The sequence below is a fragment of the Mirounga leonina genome, unplaced genomic scaffold, assembly GCF_011800145.1.
Source record: "Mirounga leonina isolate KUSES-001 unplaced genomic scaffold, KU_Mleo_1.0 Mir_82, whole genome shotgun sequence".
Classification (NCBI taxonomy): Eukaryota; Metazoa; Chordata; class Mammalia; order Carnivora; family Phocidae; genus Mirounga; species Mirounga leonina.
The window spans coordinates 42,383,239-42,408,911 of record NW_023270825.1 but is presented as its reverse complement, the minus strand read 5'-3'; the positions used below and the strand labels follow the sequence as shown (position 1 = coordinate 42,408,911).

General features: G+C 38.6%; 1 protein-coding gene across 3 annotated transcripts in view; it reads left to right on the top strand.

Moving 5' to 3' along the window:
- PELI2 (pellino E3 ubiquitin protein ligase family member 2) overlaps positions 1–25,673 on the top strand; it is a 199,264-nt gene that overhangs the window by 145,270 nt on the left and 28,321 nt on the right. For all 3 annotated transcript variants that reach the window (XM_034992668.1, XM_034992669.1, XM_034992667.1), the window contains one exon: positions 22,260–22,361. In XM_034992668.1, the coding sequence (XP_034848559.1) occupies positions 22,260–22,361 (102 nt within the window). The remainder of the gene's footprint in view (positions 1–22,259; positions 22,362–25,673) is intronic.

The following is a 25,673-nucleotide window of genomic DNA, read 5'->3' as shown; positions in this document are numbered from 1 at the left end:
TGGACACAAGGGTAAAACAACTGCTGTTGTTACATTCCCTATGGTCCAGAGTGTAGAAGAAAACAAGAGCATGTTGAAGAGAGAAATGAAAGTACAAAAGGACCCAACTAAAAGGTTGAAAAGTGAAAAGTCCTGAGGTCCAAGCAGATCAGGAACTGAAGAAGAAAAGGTCAGTGAGTTTGAAGACATAGTAGAAAATGGCTGATATGAGACAGAGGGGAAAAGACCGAAAAAAAAAATGAAGAACCACCGTTGACTGTGGAAAAATAACGGGTGGTCTCAAATATGTGTATTTGATGTCCTAGAAAAATAGGGGTAAAGGAGGAAAGAAAGGAATGGCCAAGAAATTTCCAAATATTCTTTTTTAGAATGGATTTTTCTTTTTTTGGTTTGTTTTAAATATTTTATTTATTTGAGAGAACAAACAAGCAGGGGGAGTGGCAGGCAGAGGAAGAAGCAGACTCCCTGTGAAGCAGGAAGCCCAATGTGGGGCTCGATCCCAGGACTCTGAAATCATGACCTGAGCCAAAGGCAGACCTAACCAACTGAGCCACCCAGGCACCCCCTCTTTTTTTTTTTATTTAAATTCAATTACCCAAGGTATAGTATGAAAATGATAAATCCAATATCTAAGACACTCAGCCCCAAAGAAAAGAGACATAAGGAACACCACAGTAAGACACATTGCAATCAAATGGCCAAAAGCCAAAAACAAAAATAAAATCTTGAAAGCATCCAGAGGAAAAATGAGGCAATATGCAGAGAAGAACAAAGGATGAAAAAAAAAATCGTATCAGAAATGCTGCATGACAGAAGACAGTGGACCAACATCTTTAAAGTACCAGAAGGGAGGTATAGAAACAGAACAGGAAGGCTTTCAACCCTAGAATTCTGTATTTCAAAAATGGAAATAAAGGGGTGGCTCATTTGGTTAAGTGTCCCACTCTTGATTTCCGCTCAGTCATGATCTCAGAGGCATGAGATCAAGCCCGTGTTGGGCTTCATGCTCAGCATGGAGTCCACTTGAGAGTCTCCCTCTCCCTCTGCTCCTCCTCCCTGCACTCTCTCTAAAATAATAAATAAATCTTTTTTTAAAAAATAAAAATAAAGACCTATTTCAAAGAAAGCTGAAAATGTCACCAGCAAAGTAGCACAACAAGAAATGTTAAAGGTTTTCAGCAGAAAAAAAAAAAATACCAGATGGAAATTTGGATTTACACAAAGTACCCCAAACATGGTAAAAATGAGGATAAATATAAAAGACATTTCTTATCTTTGATTTCTCTAAGATGATTAACTGGTTAGAGCAAAATGAGTACTAATGTTATGGGGCTCATAACATGACCGTATGAATGTAACATCAAAGACAGGAGGGAGGAAATTGTAAGATTCTTACATTGTTTATCCCAAGAATGCAATGTTGGTTCATCATTCAGAAATCAATGTCATTCACCATTATCTGCTGACAAGAACGAAAACCATACGAGCATTTCAAAAGGTGCACAAACAGCATTTGATCAACTAACCACTAATTCATGATGAAATCTCTCAGGGAAACTAGGAATAAAAGGAAAGCCCTAACTCAATAAAGGATAGCTATGAAAAACTTACAGGTAATTATACTAAATTGGGACCCAGGAAAGAATGTTTGCCCTCATTAGCTCTATTGAACATTGTAGTGGAGACCTTACGGTATGGTACAGCAAGGAAAAGCAATAAAATGCATACACCTTGGGGGCAGGCAGAGAAGCGAAACTGTCTTTATTCTCAGACCATAAGATGATCCACGTGGAAAATCCTACAGTGGATACAAGAAAAAAAATTTTTTTAATCTCAAACTAATAAATAGATTTAGCGGGCTTATAAGATACAAGACCAATATGTAAAAGTCATTGTTTTTCTATACTAGCATTTAGCAGTTGATAATGGAAAATTTGAAAGCAAAACATTGAAAATGCTATATGAAATACTTGGTAGTAAATAGAATATATGCAACACTATACACTGAAAACTGCAAAACCTTGAGATAAACTAGAGAATACCTAAATGAAAGGGGGAGATACATGTTCGTGAATTGGAAGACTTGGGATGTCAGTTTTCCAAAAACTGATTTATAGATTCAACACAATTCCAATCAAAATCCCAGAATTTTTTTTGGGGGGGGGCAAGTGAATGTACACCTATACATGTGAAATAAGAAATATATATTGGTTTCTGACACGATTCCTAAAACCTTTGTAATCTCCTGAGTGGTAGGCGTGTCTGATGCAGAGCTTATGAATCCCCTGGGATGTCCTGGGTAAAAGGACTATCTTTTATTCTAATGAGATGACCCTTGGTGGACTCCTGAATGGGAGTTGGTCACTAGAAAGACCACATCTTGATTAGAAGCTTGGAACTTTCAGCCTCCCCCCCCCCATTGTCCAAATAGGGGAGAGGGGCTGGAAATTAAGTTAATAATTCATCATAAGCCTACATAATGAAGCCTCCACAAAAAGTTCGGGATTTGGAGAGTTTCTGTGTTGGTGAACACAGCCATGTGCCAAGAGGGTGGCATACCCCAAGGGAACAGAAACTCCTGCCTTCAAGACACCTCCAGACCTCTCCTTATGTACTTCTTCATCTGGCTGTTCATTTGAATCCTTTAGAATGTCCTTTGCAATAAGTCAGTAACAGTAAGGAAACTTTTCCTGGGTTCTGTGAGCTGCTGAAGCAAATCATCAAACCCAAGGTGGGGGTCATGGAAACCATCGATTTGTAGCCAAGTTGGACAAAAGTTTGAATAACCTAGGGACCTACTACTTGTGATTGATGTCTGAAGTGGGGGCAATCTTGTGGGACTGAACCTTCAACCTGTGGGGTCTGTGCTAACTCCAGACAGTTAGTGTCAGAAGGGCATGGTGTGAAAAACTCACATGTTGAATGTCTGACATGTTGTGTGAACAAAGAAATAATAATAGTTTTCTTTCTGCTCCCCATATGACCCAGCCTTCCATTCCTAGGAGTTTACCCAGAAGAAGTGAAAACATACATCCATAGCCTTATTCATGATAGCACAAAACTGGAAATAATGTAAATATCTATCAACTGACAAATGGATGAGCAAATTATAGTGTATTTATACAACGGAATACAGCTATAAAAGAAAAAGGAACAGGGACACCTGGGTGGCTTAGTCGGTTTAGCGTCTGCCTTCAGCTCAGGTCATGATCTCAAGGTCTTGGGATTGAGTCCCACATTGGGCTCCCTGCTCAGCAGGGAACCTGCTTCTCCCTCTATGCTCTCTCTGTATCATAAATAAATAAATGAATGAGTGAATACATACATACATACATACATACTTTTAAAAGAAAAAGGAACAAATTATGTATACACACAGCAACAGAGGTAGATCTCAAAAGGGGTCGGTAATTTAGAGAAGCTAAATACAGAAGACTAAGTTTTTATTTGCATGAAATTTTAGAAAAGACCTAGTTCTGTACCAACAGAAAGCAGATGAGTGGTTGTTGGGAAAGTGGGGAAGGGGATTGCCTGCAGAGTCATTTGGGATGATGGAACGGTTCTAAATCTTGAAGAAATGGCTACGTATGTGACTGTTCATTTGTCAAAGTCCTCAAACTGTGCACTTAAAATTGGTGAATTTTAGTAAATGTAAATTATCCTGAAAGCTGATTTTTAAAGTATGCAAAACAGATTTTCATAAACCAAATTTGAGGTCTGATGATGCTCGTGTGAGTAAATAATATGATGAGTACCTCAAGAAGCTAATACAATCTTATGCTTAAGTGATACAAGCAGAATTGTTGGCTCATTCTGTGTTCAGAGTAGGATAACCCCCAAGAGAATAAGGGGATTTGGAGCCAGGAGTTTTGAAAAAAATTGGAAGGAATGGGAGATGTTTCACCAAGAGAAGGAAATATTGGAGGTGAGGTCCAAACTATTGTCTCCAGGTATTTGAAGGACTCTTGTATGGGAAGGGATTGGATTTTTTTTCCCCCTGAATGTTCTGGCTACAGAAAGATAGGTTTCTACCTACCACAGAGCCTCTCAGGCTATTCAGTTTGGGAAGTTTTTCAGACTGGATTGACAAGAATGGTGTGCTGTTGAGATTCTAGAAACTTCTGAAGAATGTGCCTCAATTTCAACTTGTGTTAATACTTAAATTTTAATTGGGTACAGCGATTGCACAAGTGACCTAAATTCACTGGCCTCCTGATCTCTCCTGCTTAATCCCTCTGCCCCAGCTACAATTTGGATTATGGCTTGCTTTTGTAATTCATTCTTACAGATTCAACTTCCATGATACCATCCTTTCCTGGTTCTCTCTTACTTCACTTAACAGTCCTTCCTTTCTAATGACAGAAAGGGGGTATGATAGGTGACAACTACATCACTGTCAGGGGGATTTGCAAAGCAATGATCTCATAAATTACAAGTGATTGTGAAAGGTTATCTGAGTCTCTTCCTCGCCCCCCAAATTTGGAAATTCTTTTGTAAAACAAAAAACAAACCTAAATCAGCCAGAGAAAGACAAATATGATATGATTTCACTCACATGTGGAATTTAAGAAATAAAACTGATGAATATAGGAAAAGGGAAGGAAAAGTACGATAAAAACAGGGAGGCAAACCATAAGAGACTCTTTACTATAGGGATCAAACAGGGTTGCTGGAGGGAAGGTGGTAGGGGATGGGGTAATTGGGTGATGGACATTAAGGAGGGCACGTGATATGATGAGCACTGGGTGTTGTATGCAAGTGATGAATCACTACATTCTACCCCTGAAACTAATAGTGCACTATGTTAACTAAATTGAATTTAAATAAAAAAATTTTTTTTTAAAGTATAATGAAGAGAGGATGCAATGCAGTTGTAGACCCACCCATTTGCTAAGGCAATTGCTTATCCTCTCCAAGTCCATTTCCTTATTCTACAAAATGGGGATAATTATATCTACATCATAGCTGTTGTATGGATCAGATGATTAAGTGAAATAACATACATCCAAATGTTCTGCCTTGAAAAAGCACTGTCAATGCAGAAATGATTGCTAATTTGCCTATGAAGGTACAGATTACCTTATTTTATAAATCTGTTTTGAGTTTATTTTTAGTTACACTTGCATCCAAGCAGAGTATTGTGTGCATGCAGATTACTCACTGAACTAACTTAACATATAAACATGTGGCCGAAGAGTGCTAACTTCCCAAGTACCTACCGTCAATGAGACTTGTCTGCTCTGGTCTCCTAGAGTTCTACTCTTGAAGTTTCTTTGATAGGTGACAGCTTTAGGGCTTACCATTCAGCGCAGGTTCCATCCACTAGATAGCAACACGTTTGTTTGTCAAACTTCTGTATATTCTCTCTCTTTCCAAAAACTACTAGAGGCAGGGCAGGTTTATTTTAAGCAGCAATCTACAGGCAGAGTCCTAAGGCAGATCTGTTCTTTCATGTGCCTTCCTTTAGCTAGATAGCAAGTATAAGAACGCAGCATTGACCCTGGTCATTTTAGCGGCAGTTCTCGGAGTTCTGTTCCACAGCATTGCCCAAGGAATAAACACTGTGTTATCTACTGCATGGTTAGACCTTGTAATCGATAGTAATCATCTTAATGACTTAATAACCAAATCAGATCTGAAATCCCACCATACTCCCATGTCCAGCCGCTTTACTTTCCCGTTGATTGTTTGATTGTGCATAAATATATTATCTGTAGATTTTTCACATCAGACCATTTTCATTGAGATGTCCCTTACCCCCATTCTTATCTTTCAGCCCTTAATTTCTCAAGGAATGTAAACTAATTTGAATAAATAGCTTAAGTTGGGGGAGGGGTTGATAAAGATAATTCTTCTCCATACACAGACTATATTACAATGGAAAATGGCATTTAAAATCTGTGCTACTTCTTTCCTCTTTGACCAGATTTGTTAGGTTTTAGTAATGTGCCCAAGAATTCTGTTCGTTGTGGTGGGGCTCAACCTCACCCTAAGTGTGTCACTCCTCATCTGAAATTCTTTCTACTGTCCCATTTTGTCCTACTGCTGTTGTCATCACAACCTGATTCTTGTGTTACATAATATCCCTGATTTCTTTGGATGATATTCTCAACAAATATCACCAGGATGTAAAAGTTTTAGGATAGAATATGCACAGAGCACAGCATTTTTGTATACAATACCTTGTATCTATTTTCGGTAGTGACCCATTCATCTGCGGTTGTTCTGTAGGTCCCTGCACGACTCCAGATGCTTTGATTCCTTTGCTGAAGGGTTTCATAATCTAGTGACTCAAGATTTCTTCACTTATCCCAGACTTCTTTTAAATATACAGCCAACAGACAAATATTGATGAACATGCAAGAATTTAAGATACAGAATTTTTAAAAGCCCTTACTAAAGAAATTATCAAAAGACAGATTTCAGCCAAAACAGGGAGGTAAGTGGAGAATCTTTGGCAAAGAGACTGTGGCATCTCAGCATCAGATTCACTGTGCTTTGTAAGCCTAAAAAGAGAAAGTGATTGCCACAGAATGTCAATGTCATAAATTCTGACAATATAGAAATAATGAAGACTAGGTGAGAGGAAGAGTAGAAAAGGTGAGAGGTGTAGTGTATGCATGCTAATATCTTCAGATTTTATTGCTGGGAGACAAAAACTATCAAAACAAAGCTATAAGTATATTTAATGGTTAAAAAAAGCAATAAACATTGTAAAATCAAAAGTGTGGGAGGATGGTAGAGAGGTAATTCAAATATTCTCGTTTATCATTGCTGATATTAGAGTTAGTACAGCCATGTCTATGTAGTTATACATAAAGTAACCACAAGAATAGAACCTTTCTAAGTAATCATATAAAATAAAGAACATAAAGCAAAAAGCAAAGACCATAATGTGAAAGATTTTTTTTTTAAGACTTTATTTATTTATTTGACAGAGAGAGACACAGCGAGAGAGGGAACACAAGTAGGGGGAGCAGGAGAGGGAGAAGCAGGCTTCCCGCTGAGCAGGGAGCCCGATACAGGGCTCGATCCCAGGACCCTGGGATCATGACCTGAGCCGAAGGCAGACGCCTAACGACTGAGCCATCCACGCGCCCCGTGAAAGATTTTTTTTAAATGACACTACAGAAGCTGAGAAAGTGAAATTTTTAAAAAAGTCATTTAAAAATGTAAAATACAGTTGATCCTCATTATTTGCAGATTCCATATTTGTAAATTTACTTAGTAAAATTTATTTGTAACCTCAAAATCCATATGTGTATCACTTTCCATTATTTGTAGGCGTGAGCAGCATGGTGAAAAATTTGAGTTGCAAGCTGAGGTTGAAAAAGGTTTCAGTCTGCCTTTTAATTTCAGCTCTCATATTGTAAACAATTATTTCTAAGAAATATGTATTAACCAAGGTGTTTTTAAACAGAAACATATAAAACAAGGTTATATATTGATTGATTGACAAAAATGTGACCAGAGGCTCACAAGAACCTGCATTTTCCTGCATATTCACTAATTCATTGTTGGAAACAACTTTATAGAATGTAACTACCACTAATGAGAATCGACTATACTAAGGGTTGAATCTAACACAAGATGTGCAATATTTCTACACTGAAAACTAAAACGCCTTGCTGAGAGATATATCATATCTCTAAATATATGGAGAGATATAACATATTTGTAGATCAGAAAACTCAGTATTGTGTCAGTTCTTCCCCAAATTACTTGTAAATTCAATACAATCCCAATCAAAATTCCAGTAGTTTATTTTTTTTTTTTTTTAGAAATTGACAGGCTGATCCTAAAATTCATTTGAAAGTGCAGAAACCTAAAAACAAAAATAGTTTTGAAAAAGAACAGGATTGGAACACTCATGCTAACTTCAAGACTTTTTTTTTTTAAGCTGCAAGAATCAAGACAGTGTGGTATTGATTCTTGTAAATAGATCAACAGAATAGAGTCCATAAATTGACCCAGATATATATGTTGATTTTCAACAAAGGTGCAAAGGCAATCAGTTGAAAAAAGATAGCCTTTTAAACAGATGGTGCTGGAACATTTGGATATCCATATGCAAAATGTGGTTTTTTGATCCATACCTTTTACCAGATCAAACATTAGATCAAAATGGATGATAGACTTAAATCTAAAACTTCTAAAAGGAAACATAGAAAACTTTTCTGATTTTGGATTAGACAAAGATTTCTTAGATTCAAAAGCATGATTTATAAAAGAACAAAATAATTAGATGTAAAAATTAAGAACTTCTACTCTTTCGAAGAAACTGTTCAGAGCATGAAAGATGAGCTACAGAGTGGGGGGATATACTTGCAAATCATACATCTGGTAAAGGATTTGTATTCAGAATATATAGAGTCCTCAAAACTCAATAAGAAAACCTAATTTTTAAAAATCAGCAAGAGGGCGCCTGGGTGGCTCAGATGGTTAAGCGTCTGCCTTCAGCTCAGGTCATGATCCCAGGGTCCTGGGATCGAGCCCCACATCGGGCTCCTGGCTCAGCCGGGAGTCTGCTTCTCCCTCTCCCTCTGCCTCTCCCACTGCTCATGCTCTCTCTCTCTGTATCTCTGTGCCTCAAATGAATAAATAAAATCTTTAAAAATAAATAAATAAATAAATAAATAAATAAATAAATAAATAAATAAATAAAATAAAAATCAGCAAGAGATTTGAAAACTTTCCAAAGAAGATAGAGATGGCAATTAGCACATGAAAACCTTCCTCAGCGTCATTAGGGAAATATATTTAAAACCACAATGAGGTCTCACTACAGACTCATAGGATGACTAAAATGGAAAGATGACCATACCAAGGGTTGGCACGATGTGGAGCCCCTGGAGCTCCCATTCATTGCTGATTGGAATGCAGAATGCTACAATCAATTTGAAAAATGATTTGGCAGTTTCTGAAATAGTTAAACGTATACTGGGGTGCCTGGGTGGCTCAGTCAGTTGAGCATCCAACTCTTGGTTTCGGCTCAGGTCATGATCTCAGGGTCCTGGAATCAGCTGTGTTGGGCTCTGCATTCAGTGGGGAGTCTACTTGAGGAGTCTCTCCCTCTCCATCTGCCCCTCCCCCTACTCATGCATGCTCTCTCTCTCTCCCTCCCTCTCTCAGATAAATAAATCCTTAAAAAAAGATGTATATTATTCATTGTTCTTTATTTATGAGTACCTTATAAATAATAATATTGTATCCTTTGTTAACAATACAGTGTTGACAGTAGTTATTAATCATATCTGACCTGTAGGTGTTCTTTCCTGATAACTTTTTTAAATTAATAAATTTTATTTTAAGAGCAAAAATAAAAAGTTATACCTACCATGTGTCCAGCTATTCTACTCATAGGTATTTACCCAAGAGAAATTAAACTATATGTTTATACAAACACGTCTACATAAATGTTCATAACAGCTTGGTTTGCAGTAGCCCAAAACTAGAACTAATTTGATGTCCATCAACAGATGAATTGTATGAACAAATTGTAGTATATCCTTTAAAGGGAAGACTACTACCCAGTAAGAGGTAATAAACTGTTGATACATACAGCAACGTGAAGGAATCTCAAAATAATGACGCTAAATAAAAGAAGCCAGACCCCCCAAAAAAGTACATAATTTAAGATTCCATTTTTTAATTCTAGAAAATGCAAACTAGTCTGTAGTGGCAGAAAACAGTTAATTGGCTGCCTGGGCATGAGGAAGGGGCTGGAAGGGAAGACTGAATTATAGAGGAGCATGGTGCAACCACTTCTGTGGTTTAAGGAAATGTACATTATTTTGATTATGATGGTGGTTTTATAGGTATATAAACATGTCAAAACTTATTAAATTATACATTTTAAGTAGATGCAATTTATTGTGTCTCAATTATACCTCAGTAAAGCCGTTTTTAGTTAAGACTAGTAGCAATACAAGCAGAAAATACAGCATTTATCTTGTACTTACCAATAAATATTAATGTTCTAAATGTACATATTAAAAGAATTGGATCACATCGAAAAAAATACAATTACAGGCTGTGTATAAGATACATCTAAAAGTGGTTTAGATTGAGGGTAAAATTATGGAGAAGAACGTACCGATGAAATTCAAAGAATGCAGAACTTACAATCTTTTAGAATAAATTAATGGTAAAAGTATTAAGTCAAAGAAGGGTTCTATATAATGAAAAGGGGTACAACCCAATGAAGTCTAAGAGTTATGATTATTATATATTAAATAACCTAATTTCCTCAAAACATATAGACAGTGCATAGAAAAAAACAAATTTTATGTGATATGTGTATAATATGACCTTTACACTAAAAACAGAAACTGTCTTCTTTATAAACACTGACTATTCGGACAAGTTGTTTAAGTAATATTTTTAAACCTTAAAAGTAAAATCATAAATGTGCTAAAGAAAAATAGAAAATTCTTTGCTTTATCTGAGAGTGAGGAAAGCCTTTCTAATTCTGAAGTAAACTCTGGAAACCATAAAAACAAATTTAAAAAGTTTCACTGTATAAACTTGTAAAAAAAAAAAATCTACATGGCAAAAAGCAAATCTTAGGTAAAGTAAAAACTCAAATGAGTAGGGAAATTTGGAATTCATATAGCCAACAATGAGGGTAATCTCTTTAATATATAAAGAGTGCCTACAAATCAATAAGAAAAAGACTAATATTCCAAAAGCGTAATGGGCAAAGTATGTAAATGGTTCATAGTAAAGAAAAAGGGATGACTTTTAAGCATTTTAAAACATGTTTAGCTTCACTTATAATAGTAGAAATGCTTAGTGAAAGCACAATGACATCATTTTTCACATATCCAATAGTGGAGACCATAACAGTTACTCCCTATGTTGGTGAGGAGGGGGAAAACACACTCATATCTGGTAAGAATTCAAATTGGCTTAACTTCTATGAAAAGTAATTTGACAATAACTTTTTATATACCATTTAATCCAATAATCTTATTTCTAGGAATTTATCCTATAGCTCTGTCTCCCTATATGCAAAATGAATAAATAAATAGGGAAAAAATTTATTAATTTATTAGAAAAGTCAGTCTGCATTTGTACATCAAAAAGAATGAGTCAGCACTAGTAGCTAGGCACTGTGTAATATGCTATCATTTTTTAATATATCTACTATGTTAGTATAGCCATAGATTTTCCCTGAAAGGATACACAGGAAATTGGTAATAACACCTCTCCCTATGCTTGAGGCCTGGAATTGGAAGGAGCATACTAATTTACTGTAACATTTGGTACTTTGTGCACATATTACCAATGAAAAATATCCTTTGCCTTACAAATCAATCGAGAACCTGGAAGACCCTATACGATTAAATTATCCAATAAAGATTTTGAATGTTTTAGTAATAAAAAATAGCTGAATATAATAATTATTACATGTTGGGCACTGTATTCTGGGTCCTTTACAAACATCTGAGTTTTTCCAACAACTGTTTAAAGTAGTTGCAGTACTTTACAGGTAAAGAAATAGATTCAGAATATGGCCTAAGGACACGCAGATAATAAGGGCCCTTTTAAGAAGTTCAGTTGAATTAGGATTGAGAAGTAACATCCAAACTTCTCCCAAAAGCATTTATGGATGGCTTGTGTGTGTGCTGGTAGGTACACACGTCAGGTACATTATGTTTTCTTATACTTCCAAGGAAAGACAGCCATCGTCTTACTCAAAATTTTGTGGATTAGGATTGGAACTTGTATGATTCTAGCAGGCTACACATCTTGAAAATACCAGCTGCCAAGATAAATGTCGTCTTTTGAGAGTAAATATTGTCATGTTTCTGTATAACTATGATGTGGCCTTATTGAATTTTAAATCTAGGCCAAGCCATAAAAATAAAAATCAAAGTAAAATGAGGGGAAAAATTTGAAATATTACCCCTCCCCCTTTTAACCTAACATCTTTTAAATGAGGACTTTTGCTTCTATCACTATAATCCATAAGGTTTGGTATTTTGAGCAAGGGTAAATTTCAGCCTTTTTAGTCTTCACTACTCAAGGGATCATTTTGACTGTTGATAAACTGGCCTACATATTAAAATACATCTTTGTGTTTCTTAATATAAAGTCGCTTCATATCAGATTTAGTTTATAGCATCTGGAAGTTTGCCTGCTCAAGGCAACAAATTAGGGCTTGTGTTTACTACTGACTCACTGTAACACATGGTTTGTGGTGGATACCTATGTATTTTTTATCCAGTGCTCTTTAGAAACAAGATATACCTTGGAGTTTTTTCCAGTTTTATTGAGATATAATTGATATACAGCATTGTATAAATTTAAGGGGTACAGCATAATGATTTGACTTACATGTGTTGTGGAATGATATACAAATGAAGGTATACCTTGTTTTACCCAGTAAATGCATTACTTAAAAAGAAGTATGTAAATGGAATTACTGAACAATGTATCTTTTTCAGCTTAGTCATTTGCACGATGCTTTGTTTTTCCTTATAAGTCGTATTTATTCAGGCTCATTCTTTCAATTAGCTTTGTTTCCTGTGGCAAGTAGCTCCCTGTGTCTGCAAATACTTATTCAGATAAGTAAACATGTTGCAGCAGACAGATTTCATATGCCTCCTTTAGAGTGTTGTCCATTGACTGGTTAAGTATCTCTCCATAAAGCTTACCAGCTCCTGTTTTTTCGTAAGACTGCCGTTAGGCTTCGCAGTCTGGCTTAAGGTATATGGCAGTAAGAAATCCCATCTTTGTTTTAATTTTCACTGAAATATCTTCATTTCTTCCCATGCTCCTTGTTCGCATCTAGAACCATAAACTGTTCAAAAGCAAAAGTACTGCTTTTTTGAAGAATGACTTTGTTGGAGGTCAGTTTCTCCAAGTGTGGCCCCCACTCTTCAGGTTACCGTGGATGGGGTGGTCCTTGCTGTGGGGTTGACTCTGGGTACCAGTGGTTCTGACATGTGCTGTGTACGTGGAGACCGGTGAAGCTCCAGAGTTGCCTGGCCCCTGTGGGACTGTATCCCTCCTGCATCCTCTCCTTCTGTGCGGGAGCTGCTTCTTAATCCATATGGAAAGATGTCTGCTGTAAAGTGTGCACTTTGAAAGTCACCATAAGAAATATGCTGCCACTTATGGTGACTAGTGCCCAGAATGGGCTTGGTAATGTGAGCATGTTATGTATACTAATGTGTGACCTAGCCACCACGTTCCTGTGTGGGAAAACTGCACTTCAGCCCTATTTCCCAAAAGAGAGGAGATAAGATAACTAATAGAAGAGGAGATTGCATATTAGGCAGCTTAGTAGGTTCTAAAGGTACCTATTATGTGAAATAATCGATGCAGACTGGAAGCTGACCGTTCACTTGTTCTGTACTTTGTGATAAAATGTGACTGAAGCAATGACCTTGCTGAGACAACGTTGACCTTCCTGGACACAGGACCAACACTTGTAAGATGATAAAACTGAGGCACAGAGCCCTTAAATATCTTGTCCAGATGGCACGTGGGGATTCATCTTGACCCGTGCTGTTAACCTTGCAGGATACTGCCTGAATGAAGGCTGATTTGGAAAGACAGGAGTTCTTGCACTTGAGGAGCTTTTCATCCAATGTAGGTGGTAGAATCCCTTCGGGACAGGTCTCCCCAAGGCATGTGAGTGTGTTCTTGTCTACCTCTCCAGCTGCAGCCCTTGACGGTTCATATTTTCTGAACTCTGTCTGAGGTCCTCTCTTGTGACTTGTCCCACTGACCACATCCAGCTTCCTTATAATTAGGAGTGACTACAAATTAGAAACAGGTTCCCCTCCAAGGTTCGTATCTTCTCTGGCATCTGTGTTTGCTGGATTGATGGACCACGTTCCCCCTCACCCACCCACCCAGCCCATGTCCAGACTGCATGCAGTAAGTTCTCTGCCAGGGTTCATCACATAGCTCAGTGAGCCGATCCTAGGCAGGTGTGGGAGTGGCCCAGTGCCAAGTTCAAAGCCATTGCCTCTAACAAACAGGCTTATCTTTTTTATTTATTTATTCCATGAAACACTGTTGATTTTGATGAAATCCAAGTTAGCACCTTGCGACTTTCTAATCATACCCATGGTTCAGACGCTTGTTTGAAATACGGCTCTTTGAAAAGAGAATATTTTAAAGTGTGTGTTCATGCAAAATAAATTATGAATTCCTTTAGCCACCTCTTCTCTTTAGAAATAGCACTCATACATATTTTATACATAAATTGACAAGGATGGCAGAGACCTCATCTTCCCTGTAGCAATTTGAGCCAGACTGATTGAGGATTTATTGCCTAATTATACTTGTCAGCCTGACATAAAAGTCATTAGTTCTGGAAAAACATGTTTGTCATACTGGGATTATCTCTAATTAATACAGTCAATATCGAACATATATTTAAAGCCAAACAGAATGGTAATCTCCAAAGCGTATGTTCCTGGACTACAATGAACTGATGGTAAATCCCTTTGGGTCACAAAGCAGTGCTCTAAGAGCAGGTTTGTATTTGAGAAGAGGAAATGCCATGTTGTACCTCGTTCCCTCGGCTTTGAATACAGTGAAATCCGTGCCCTGGCACTAACTCCCACTGCCGATGAATGATAAAGATAACTAAAGAGCTCATGGAATTTGGCTGTCATTGGTGAGTGACTGGACCAGGACTCAAACGTGGGGTCCAGTGTGTGGTTTTCCCAGCATCAGAATCCACTGACCAAGTTGATCTCTGCAGTGTCCACACGTGGTCTTATTCCCCTTTCCTAAAGCACACGTGAACTTGGAAGTCAGCGGGATAAGCCAGGCAGTCCAATGAGGCAACCGTCTAGTGGGAATGGCTGCTTCTGCCCAGTGCCCAGGCGTGTGCTGGGTTATTGATGGTCATTGCAGTGAGGTGATGCAGAGCTGGGGACCTCCCAGGGCAGCGGTCATGCGCCCCGCCGCACGGCCCTAGCATCCTCGCGGACATGCTGCTCTGGATGGTGAAATCATTCCGCTCTTTCCAAGCTGCTGCACAGTTCACGGCAAACTCATTCATATGCTCCTACGTGGGCCCGCCTCTGCCATAAACATAAATGTCAGAAGTTGGTTCTGGACATCCAACAATCCAACAATTGGTTGGATAGACAGAAAAGGTTCAGTTCATTGGCCCTATTCAGTCCTACCCCAAAACGGTTTCCATTATGTTTTTCCATACCAATTAAGATGTTTCCACAGTGATAGACCCTGTCATAGAATACTTGTGTTTAGTAACCAGAATGGCTGTGAGAGGTCAGTGTTGTTATTTATCCATTTTTATCAGGTCTTTGTGCAGTAATCATTTTTGCATAGCTATTTATTTAAATCATGGGATGGACTAAAATATTAACTTGCAAATTAGAACTAGCAGGGAAAGTGGCAGAAAATAAACTTGCCATAAACATGCAGAAAAATTGGCCAGGGAGCCTATATTTCTCTACGCTGCCTCAGTAAAGAGTGCTGAGATGTGGACATCATTTAGAAGGCTGTTGGGAACACATGCTCACAGGTTTCTTGGCAGGACCCAGAAGACAAAGGCATCACTGGCTTCCCGAGTCGAATGTGCAGGACATTTCCTAGGACTGTTCCCGTTGGGTAGGCTGTTAGATCACCTTCGACTTCTTCCTGAGATGTTTTGTTGGAAACTGAAGGGGAGGGGGTGCCGTGAACAGCCTCACAGAATATCACTATCTTTGGACACGTGATGCAAAGCTCTTCAGAGCAGCTCCGTGAACTTTTGAGATGTATTTGGAAAAGGTTCCTTTGGTGTGTAAGCCACACCGGATGTCTGGCCCCCGCTTTGGAAAGGCAAACCCAACCCTAATTATATCTACTCATGGAGGAGGCTCTGCAGGGTACTGCTGTTTCCAAAACCACGGTCATTTGATGTAGTCAGACTCTGCGTGGCCCCGGAGCAGGGACTGCCGTCCTGTCAGAGTTGACATCCGGGATGTCTAGACAAGGGAGATTATTAAACTCTTGAGTCATTTGGTTCTGAAACACATTAATAGAAAAATCAGATGTGGATTTGAAGAAGAATTTGGTTACATTTCATTTGAAACTCAGGTTCACACACTTCCACAACAAACACTGTATTCCCTTAAATGAGGTGGACTCTAGTAAGGCATGCCCCCCCTGGTGTACAGGATATTTGTGGTTTGCCGAAGTTTGGCTTCGTAGTATCTAACGTAACTAGTGATTCTTTTCTCCTTCTAGTCTAGTATCCCTTCTATTCCTGATGCCAATGCGTAAGGACCGAAAATTGCCCACGTGACGTGCTCGGTAGCTTTGCCTCCCCCTGAGAAGGCTTCGAATACCTTCCAGATTCCTTTTATGTGTAATCTATAAATATTAATTTTAAATACTGATACAAAGCTTTGTTTACATCTCATCCAGCAACTGAAGGATATCACAGTAAAAATACATATTTGCTCAAACCACAGACAGCCACCTCTTAGCCTGCATTCAGGAGCATAGGACGCCGCCGTGGGCAGCCTAACCCCTGCTCTGTGTGGAGGCTCTGGGCTACCCGCTCTGGCCACACACCTAATCCCGTACCCTTGGGCAGGGGTAAGGGGAATACACAGATAGCCATAACGTCTTAAGTGTTGAGTTACATGAGACAGACAAAATGCTCGGACACCAGTAGGCTTTGAAAACTGACTGGCCCAGTTGCCTTTTGCTGTGTGGTAAATTAGTAGCTTAGCAAAACCCATTCGATTTTGTTCATAATTCTGTGAATCAGGAATTTGGGGCAGGGCACACATGGATCATTTGTCTCTGATCCACATGGTGAATTTTGGGGCAGTTGGAACCAGAGGATCCACTCCCAAGGAGGCTTCTTCGAAGACTTCTATATCTGGGTCTTGGTGCTCTGTGGCTTCCCTCTCTCCCCATGGCATTTCGGGCCGCAGGGCCTCACCTTGTAGTATGGTGGCCTCTGGGTAGTTAAGCTTCTTCTGTGGGGGCTCGGGACTCCCAAGAGCAAGTGTTCCAGGGTGCTAAGGAGAAGCTGTCAGTCTTCTTCTGATCCAGCCTTGGAAGTAGTCCCATATGTTGCTTCTTGTGCATTCTGTTGGGCAAGCTAGTTCCTAAGGGCAACCCAGATTCAATAAAGACAAATTAGATCATGCCTAGTCATCTCCAGAGCAGAAAGCTCTGGTCTGTAAAAGAGCTGGTGGTAAAACTCCTTTGGGGAATAAATCAGTTTTGCGCAACAACTGTTTTGTATTTGAGGAGAAAGCCTGAAATGTAACACATTGTTTTTCTATTTGTATTTGATTTTTGCCTTAATGCAGCAAAGTCAATGCTCCTGGCTTTAATCATGATGATAATGCTAATTGTGCATGGACAACAATGGCAAGAGAGGGCTGTTGTAAGTAGGGGCAGCTGGAAATACGATTGTACCATTGACTGAAATAGGAAACCCAGGAGGAGAAAAAGTTAGGGCCAAAGAGTATAGTGATGCTTTCACACCACAAGGAACAAAATACCCAACTAAAAGCAGCCTTAAAACCCTCCTTTTTCTCTCAGAAGTAGTCTGGAGCAGGTAGCTCCAGATGTGGTTCAACTCACAGATGTCAGGGCTCAGTCCACTTCCCTGAGAGTCTCTTGGCTTCCTGTCATGCTGCTAGATGACCACCTCCACTCCAAATATCACGGTACTATTGTAGTAACAGAGAAAGGAAAGAATCTCTCCTGATGGCTCCCAGCCTCAAGCGGCCCACACCAGAGTTCTCCCAAGTCCCACTGGTCAGGGTTGCATCACATTTCCACATGCTAGCTTCAGAGCCTAGGGGAGCTGGTATTGGCATTTTCAGGCTTTTTCACGGAGAGCCAGCTCAGCTAGAAGGGAGAAAGTCATTAGGCTTTTCCCTTCTGCTCTGTGACTGAGAGCTGATCCCACTGCTTCATAACAAATGAATGATTTGATTATTTTCCTCTTCCACAATTTGAATGAAAGCTCTGTGGCTGTCATGAAGACATGTATCCATCCTGTTACGCATCTGCAGGATTGCCTTTCCAGTATCATTACATATTTGATATCTCTGTGTGTGCTTTTAGATATGTACCTACCACCTTAGAGGAGCAAGAAAATTCTGTAGACATTATGAGCCATGTTTGTTTTACAGTCTGGGGGCTCAGAAAAGTCCCTGACGTTTAGTCTGAGTTGAACCGGGACAACCAATTCTAGCTCCCCTGGGTAGCGGAGGCAGGCTGAGCTGAGCAGACCCTGTGACACAAGTAAAGCTAAGAAAGGAAGAAACTGTCTTGGCTCAGAAGGGGCTGAGCTTGGGCAACTGGGATTGCAGGGTAATACGTATACACACACTTGTACATTATATCCAGAATATCTGCAATGATTGACTATCTAAGCTGGGTAAAGCTGGAATCCTTTATTCTGTGGATCCTTTATTCTGTAATTGTAATTGTCTCATCTGTAATTGCACAAATGTGATTTTTCACCCCATAAAAATCACATGTCATAAATTTAAGCTGAGGTGTCCCTGTGGGTACCTTTGTGAATGAAAAGGAGGGGAGGGGTAGGGAGACATGAAGAAGGAAGCTCTAAATCTCATCTTCTGTCTATAGCAGTTCATTTAGTCCTCTGACATTGGTTGAAAGCCTACCGCGCCCTCATTGCTGGGGATGGAAGAACAGATAAAGGTACTCACAGTGCTGAGAGCGAGGGGGAGAGAGAGAGAGAGAGACACTACATCCCTGCCCTGCCCCCCCAGCACAGTAGAAAAGCAGATATGGGAGATCAGCACAATCCACCAGGCAAGCTAGTTGGGCTGGTTTTCCTTACAATTTTAAAGTGTCTCATTTCCAAGTTTGAGTTGGTATAATAAAAATTACATTATGTTACAGTAATTGTGTTTGAACTACATTACAGTGAGTGCCAGGAGAAGGCCTTACCTACCTTCCTGTATGATATTTCAGAAATAGGTTTCAAAGCCACTTGTTACCTTGGGGAAATTTGTGTTTCCAAAATACCTGCAATGATTGACTCAAGTCAGTAAATCTGTAATTTACTAGAAGCTGAATTTCCAAAAGTCCTATTTTAAATGTTAGAAGTATTGTTGAAAAAACTGGTACCTCTAACCAGAGAAGAGTGTAATGATGCCTTAGATACTTGCCAGAAAGAAAGCAAAAACAGACTTCAAGCTTAAACTCTCTTCTGATTCCCCCGCCCCCGCCACTGACCAAATTTGGCCCCACTCTTGGCTTTAATATGAACACAAGATCATGCGAGCCCAATTTGTGTCATCAAGGGCTGTCTGCATCTCTCCATTTGTTTCTGAGGATGCCACCGATGGCCTCAGGGGGGCTGGTTTGGACTGCCACCTTTTGCTCCAAATCCCAGTCCTGGCTTAATTCCCAGTCTTCTGAGGGCCAGCTCCCCACCATGCTTCTCCTCCCCGTGGGTGCAGCCTGACATGCCGCCAGCTCTCAGGACCCTGTCCTGGCAGGCCCGTTCTCCTGGCTTGGCCCTAACAGAGGGAAATCACTACGAGAACTAGAAGCAATGGAGAGGTTGCTGTCACTCCAATTCTGAAGTTCCATGGCCATCCCTCCCACAGGGGAGTGTACTGAGTGTATTACCTGTTGGTTCAGAGCCATTCAGTTTCTCCGTGCAGAATCTCTTTTCCCACTTCTCCATCTTCCCTACATCCAGAAGCTTCTGGAACATGGCCTGCCCGTGGTACTTTCTTAATCAAAAAGTCTCAGAAAAAGCATTTCCCTAACCCGAAAGTGCTCACCTTTCCTAACCCTGGTCATTCACACTGAGCCGCATCTGCCTGCGTAAAAAGCGGGCAGAAGTTTGAAGTTGTAAGTTTTAAGGGGGCTCACCATTCAAGGTGTCCTGGATCAGGCATACAAGGCTTCCGAGTCCCTGTGCTTTCTCCCCTGTTGGGGGTGGCCAGGCAGGGGTCAGCCTAGGTTTTGTGCTCCCCTGTACCGTGAGCAGTCCCTGGGTATGGCTTCTCTATCAGTAGCTTCTTTCATGTGCTGTGGGGGCTTCTATTAACCTGAGCCACAAGAATAGTTTGAGTAAAACATGTCAGAAGAATTGGGTGAACCAACGACGTAGGGCCTGTAAAATGGCTATTTCTGGTGTTTCCTGGAGGGGTGCAGAAGTGTCTGTGGGGTCGCATGCCCAGGACTGTGCCAGGTAATGGGGTGAGTACAGCGAGATCTCCCGGGGCATTAGTTTCCCAGCAAGTTTGGAAATGTTTAGATGTTAAAACCAGTCAGCATAGGAGGAGAATAAAAAATGACAATAATTTTCAGGTAAAACGTTATAATAAGAGAAACTTCACTGCAGGGTGCTCTCCCACACGTCTCCCAAGGTTCAGGTGACTTTCTTCCAGTTAAAGCAACTGTTCGAGAAACACTGTACTTAAGAAGGTACAATCATACAAAAATGTATGACATTTTAAAAGGGAGTTCTGTTATGACACTTGTGAACTCCTGATTTTGCGGATATTTCTTATTTTATGTAATATATGTGTCATGAAACTTGTGTTTCAAGTTGAGATATTTGTAAATTGGATACTTTTAAGTGCAATAGATACTTTTTAAGGAAACCAAAATTAGTTTATAAATAATCACCCCGATTGTTAGTTTTATAAGTTTCAGTTTAATAAAATTATTTTTCCTAAAGTGGGTGTTTTCACTTAACTATAATATAAACATCCATTTATCTTGAAAATAGCTATTAGTTAGGCTTTCAAAAAATGTCACTTATGTCAATACCATTAAATTTATCTAACTCAGACCAATGAAAATTTAAGACTATTTTTGTTAGTGACGTTTTTTGTTAGTCTAAGAAGTCTTTTGTAGATATCTGGCCATATTAAATATTTAAATTATTTCTAATACTTGTATTGTCTTAATGAAGCACGTAGAACAAAACAGTTCAGTCACAAAGTTCCTCAGGGCAGATGATTAAATAACCATGAGAGTAGCCAAGCTAACTTCAAAGTTGATTTGGAATGTTGTACTACTTTTTGCTCTAAGCAATTATATTAGTCAAATATAAATGTTCAGAGTACATTTTCATTAACATGCTTTATATGTCCAGCTACTTCCAAATGCTCTCTTGGTCCTCATACAGTGTCATTATTCAATAAATGTTTAATAGAAAGGCTCATTAAAATTTTATTTATTATACTTACTGTAAAAGAGTAGAAGTGAAGATAAATTAGGTTGAAGTGGAATGGATAAAATGTAATTGAAATAATTTGGAGTACAATTTAAATAAACTTTGTTAATTTGGAAGTCTTAAAAGTGTGTGACCACAGCTTAAGATGCATTCAAATATATCATTATGAAGAAAATAAGAATATTGTATTACTGGTTTGTAGGTTCTTTAAGAAAGGCTATTAGCTTTAGTCTAAAAATAGAAAAGATAAAATTAACTTAGCTTTCTTTTTTATTAACTTAGTAAATGTCTGGGTTAAGCAACTACTTATACTCTGTTATACATCTTATGTAAATGTATGATCACTGGCTAGAATAATGTATAGATATCTTTATAGAACACTTACATTTTTTTCACTGACTTTTTTTAGCTAGATTATAATCTCTATTGCATGGGGAAAATATAACAAAATGTCATTGACTGAACTGCTGTAGTGTTGAAATAAACTTTAAATTTTTAAATAAACCCTATTAATCTAAAAACTCAATCACTGAGTTAAGGTAATATGGAGAAAGTATATGTTTTTTCAGAAATATGATTAAATTAAATCTTGCAAACTAGTAAATTAACTTTGATTTGGCTTAAATATTGTTCATACAAAGATAGAGGGTTGGGTAAAGCCAGAGTTGTGACTGTTAACTTCTCTGTAATTCAGGGCACAGCAGGGATTGGTTCTGACTTTCTTTTTTTTAAGATTTTACTTATTTAGAGAAAGAGAGAGTGAGCAGGGGAGGGGCGGAAGGAGAGGAAGAGAGAGAATCCTCAAGCAGACTCCCGGCTGACCGCGGAGCCGGAGATGTGGGGCTCGATCTCACGACCCTGAGATCATGACCTGAGCTGCAATCAAGAGTCGGCCACTTAACCAACCTGAGCCACCCAGGTGCCCCAGGGGCAGGCTCTGACTTTTTTAAAAAAAAGAAAAACTGTTGGCTTGTATTGGTTTTGCTGGTAGAGTGATATTTGTTAACTATAAGAATTGTGATTAAGTTGTTGAAATGAGATTTTACTGAATTTTTATATGTGTTTATTTCATTATTAGGCTATCAGCTGCAAAGGTCAACACAGTATATCGTACACTCTGTCAAGGAATCAGACTGTGGTGGTGGAGTACACACATGATAAAGATACGGACATGTTTCAGGTAACATCTTGATTTTTCTTTTGGATGCAGTGTCATTAACATGACATCAGTTTCAGGTGTCCAATGTAATGATTCCATACTTGCGCATATTACAAAGTAATCACCACAAAAGGCCTATTAACAGTTGCTACCACGCGGAGTTACAAAGCTTTTTCCTTGGGATGAGAACTTTTAAGATCCACACTCCTAGCTACTTTCATGGACACAGTGCAATAGTATTTACTATAGGCACCATGCTCTATGTGACATCCCCAGGACACACCTTTCTTTTCTTCATGGAAATTTTAGCACGCTCTCCTTCAGTTCTGCATTTCGATATGTAATCAGAATTAGCCCAGTAGTGTTTGGTGATGTACTCAGAGAAAGAGGTGAGGATAATATGAAAATGAATTCCTGTTTGGGTACTGAAAGACTAAGGGGGAAACCTTCATTCTAAACTGCAGACAGAAATTATAAAAGCTACATTCTTAGGTCTCAGTGCAATAAAAATACACGTTAATAATGATAAAAATTTTAAAAACCAACCACTTTGAAAAGCCATGTTTGAACACTTGAATCAGAAAGGACATCGATACTGCAGTTATTAGGCCTTTTAAAAAATTACTATGGGAACATTATGTAGCGAAACTCATGAGTTGTGACTGACCTCATACTCAGAAGAAAATGTAAAAAAAAAAAAAAATCTGAAGTGCTTTCATTATACAAGGAAGGAGGGAACAGGGAACTAAACATTGGTCTCCAAGAGTTCTCTTTAAAAAATGACAGTAAGAAAATACAGAACAGGTTCGTGACTAGCTTTAGCGGTATATAATAGAAAGTCCAGAAATACATCAAAAGAAAGCAGAAGGAAGGAAATAATAATGGTGAAAAAATTCATGAATTTAAGAAGAAGAGAATTAATAATATATCTAAGATTTGGTACTTTAAAACAATAGAAAGTTAAAATTAAGGCTAATGAGGAAAAAAGCAAACTCAAATTGGGAACCATGAGACTTTGCATTTCTATATGGAACATTAAATTATTAAATAAATGATACTGAAACAGGTGTCAAACAGTATCCTAGATATTATCAGAAAGGGGAAATAAGGAGCTCTGAAAAATAAGAAAATATGCTCAACCTGACTTAAAAAAAAGAGAAATGTGAATTCAAATCACACAGAGATCTTATTTTTCACTTACTAGATTGACAAAAATCCGAACAGTTTTGTCAGAGATGTGGGGAAACCTTCTCCTAGTCCTATAAATTGGTATGACCTCTGTGGGGTGGTGATTTGGAAGTGCTTGTGAAAAATGAAAAATGCTTACACTTTGACTCAGCTCTTCTCTTTCTAAAGCTCTTCTGTTTCTAGAGATTTACCCCAGAGATACCCCTACATTCATGCAGAATGACATTTTTACAAAGTCATTGCTCAAAGCATGGTTTAATAGCAAAAGATTGCTAAGTGAATTTAAATTAAAAAATAATAATAATAATAGCAAAAGATTGCGAACAATGTAAATGTCATTCAGTAGGGGACCCTTTCAGTAAATTCAGGTACAGCCATATAGTTGAGGGAGGCCTCTAAGGCTATGAAACAGAACAAGAAAAAGCTCTATGTATGGACATGGGAAGAGCTCCAAACATATTTAATGAATTAAATATTAATATTATTATATTGAGCCATTGATAATATATTCAATTAAGATTACTTAATCTTCAATGTTAATAAATTTAGGTTATTATATATATTAAATATTAAGTAGTATATTAATTATTAAATATTAGCATAGTTAAATGATTTAAATAATGCTTACATGCACTAAAAAGTTCCAAGAGGATAAATAAGACATTATTATTAAAGCAGTTGCCTTTGTGGGGAAGAGGATTGGGCAGGTGGTAGACAGAGAGGTATTGTACACTATGATTTTTTTTCTTAAGATTTTATTTATTTGCGAGAGGAAGAGAGCACAGAGGGAGAGTGAGAGGGAGAAACAGACTCTCTGGACTCTCTGCTCAACAGGGGACCCCATCCCAGGACCCCAATATCAGGACCTGAGCCGAAGGCAGACAGTTAACCAACTGAGCCACCCAGGCGCCCCTCACACTATGATTTTTGAAACATGTGAATGTGTTAGCTATTTTTTAAAAAAACTAAACAGGGGCTGAGCAGGGAGCCCGCTTCTCCCTCTCCCTCTGTTCCTCTCCTGTGTGTGCACTGTCTCTCAAATAAATAAATAAAATCTTTTTAAAAAATTAAAAAAAATAAACTTAAACAGTCCTAGAGTCATAGTCATAGATGTAGACACAATTATTAAAGTGCCTCAAAAGTAAGATTTATCATATTTAGACAAAATATTAACAATGGTTTTACTCCTCATACAATTCCATTTTATAATATTCTAAATATTTTTTCTTCTCATTCTACCAGAGAAAATCCTTTCCTAAATACGTATTGCATACACTTCCCTGCTAATTTTATGGGACCTCATAATAATTTTTTAATAACTTTCCAAAATTATAAATCTTCTACTGACAAGATTTTTTTTTTACATAGGAAGTTTTTTTACACACGTTTTACCCTAGAGAATAGCAGATTCTCAACACCAAAAAAAGCACATCAAGAAAATTTTTACAGTTGTGGTGGTACATTTTTTACCACTTTAAAATTAACCCGACACTGCAGAGGCACCTGTAATTTCATCACTGTTCTGTAGGGACATGTTGTGACAGATCGCGTACTCTTCCCTGTCGTGCACATTCCACTCCCATGGCTCACTTTCTTGCTTCTCAGCTCTGCAAGTGCAGAGTGAGTGAAAGATTCATGAGACTCTTAACATGAGATCCATCCTCTCGACAAACGCACAATGCAGTATTTTTACCATAGGCACAGCATTAGACAGCATATCTCTGGAACTTCTTCATCTTGTGGCACTGAAACTTTGGAGCTGTTGAACAATGATTCCCACTTCCCTCCACCACCAGCCTCTGGCAACCACCATGCTACAGTCCCTATTTGACTGTTTTAGGTACCTCACGTAATTGGAATCCTGCAGTGTTTGTGACGTCCCCTAGATTCATCCATGTTGTTGCATGTGGCAGGATTTCCTTGTTTTATTAGCACCGCGCTCTAACCAACTGAGCTAACCGGCCACTTGGTGAGGATTTCCTTGTTTTAAAGGCTGAATAATATCCTACTGGATGTTTTTACCACTTTTTTTTTTTTAATCCATTCACCCACTGGTGGACGTTCAGGTTGTTTCTATATCTTGGCTATTGTAAATAACGCTACCGTGAACGTGGGGAGCAGATCTCTCTTTAAGATCCTGATTTC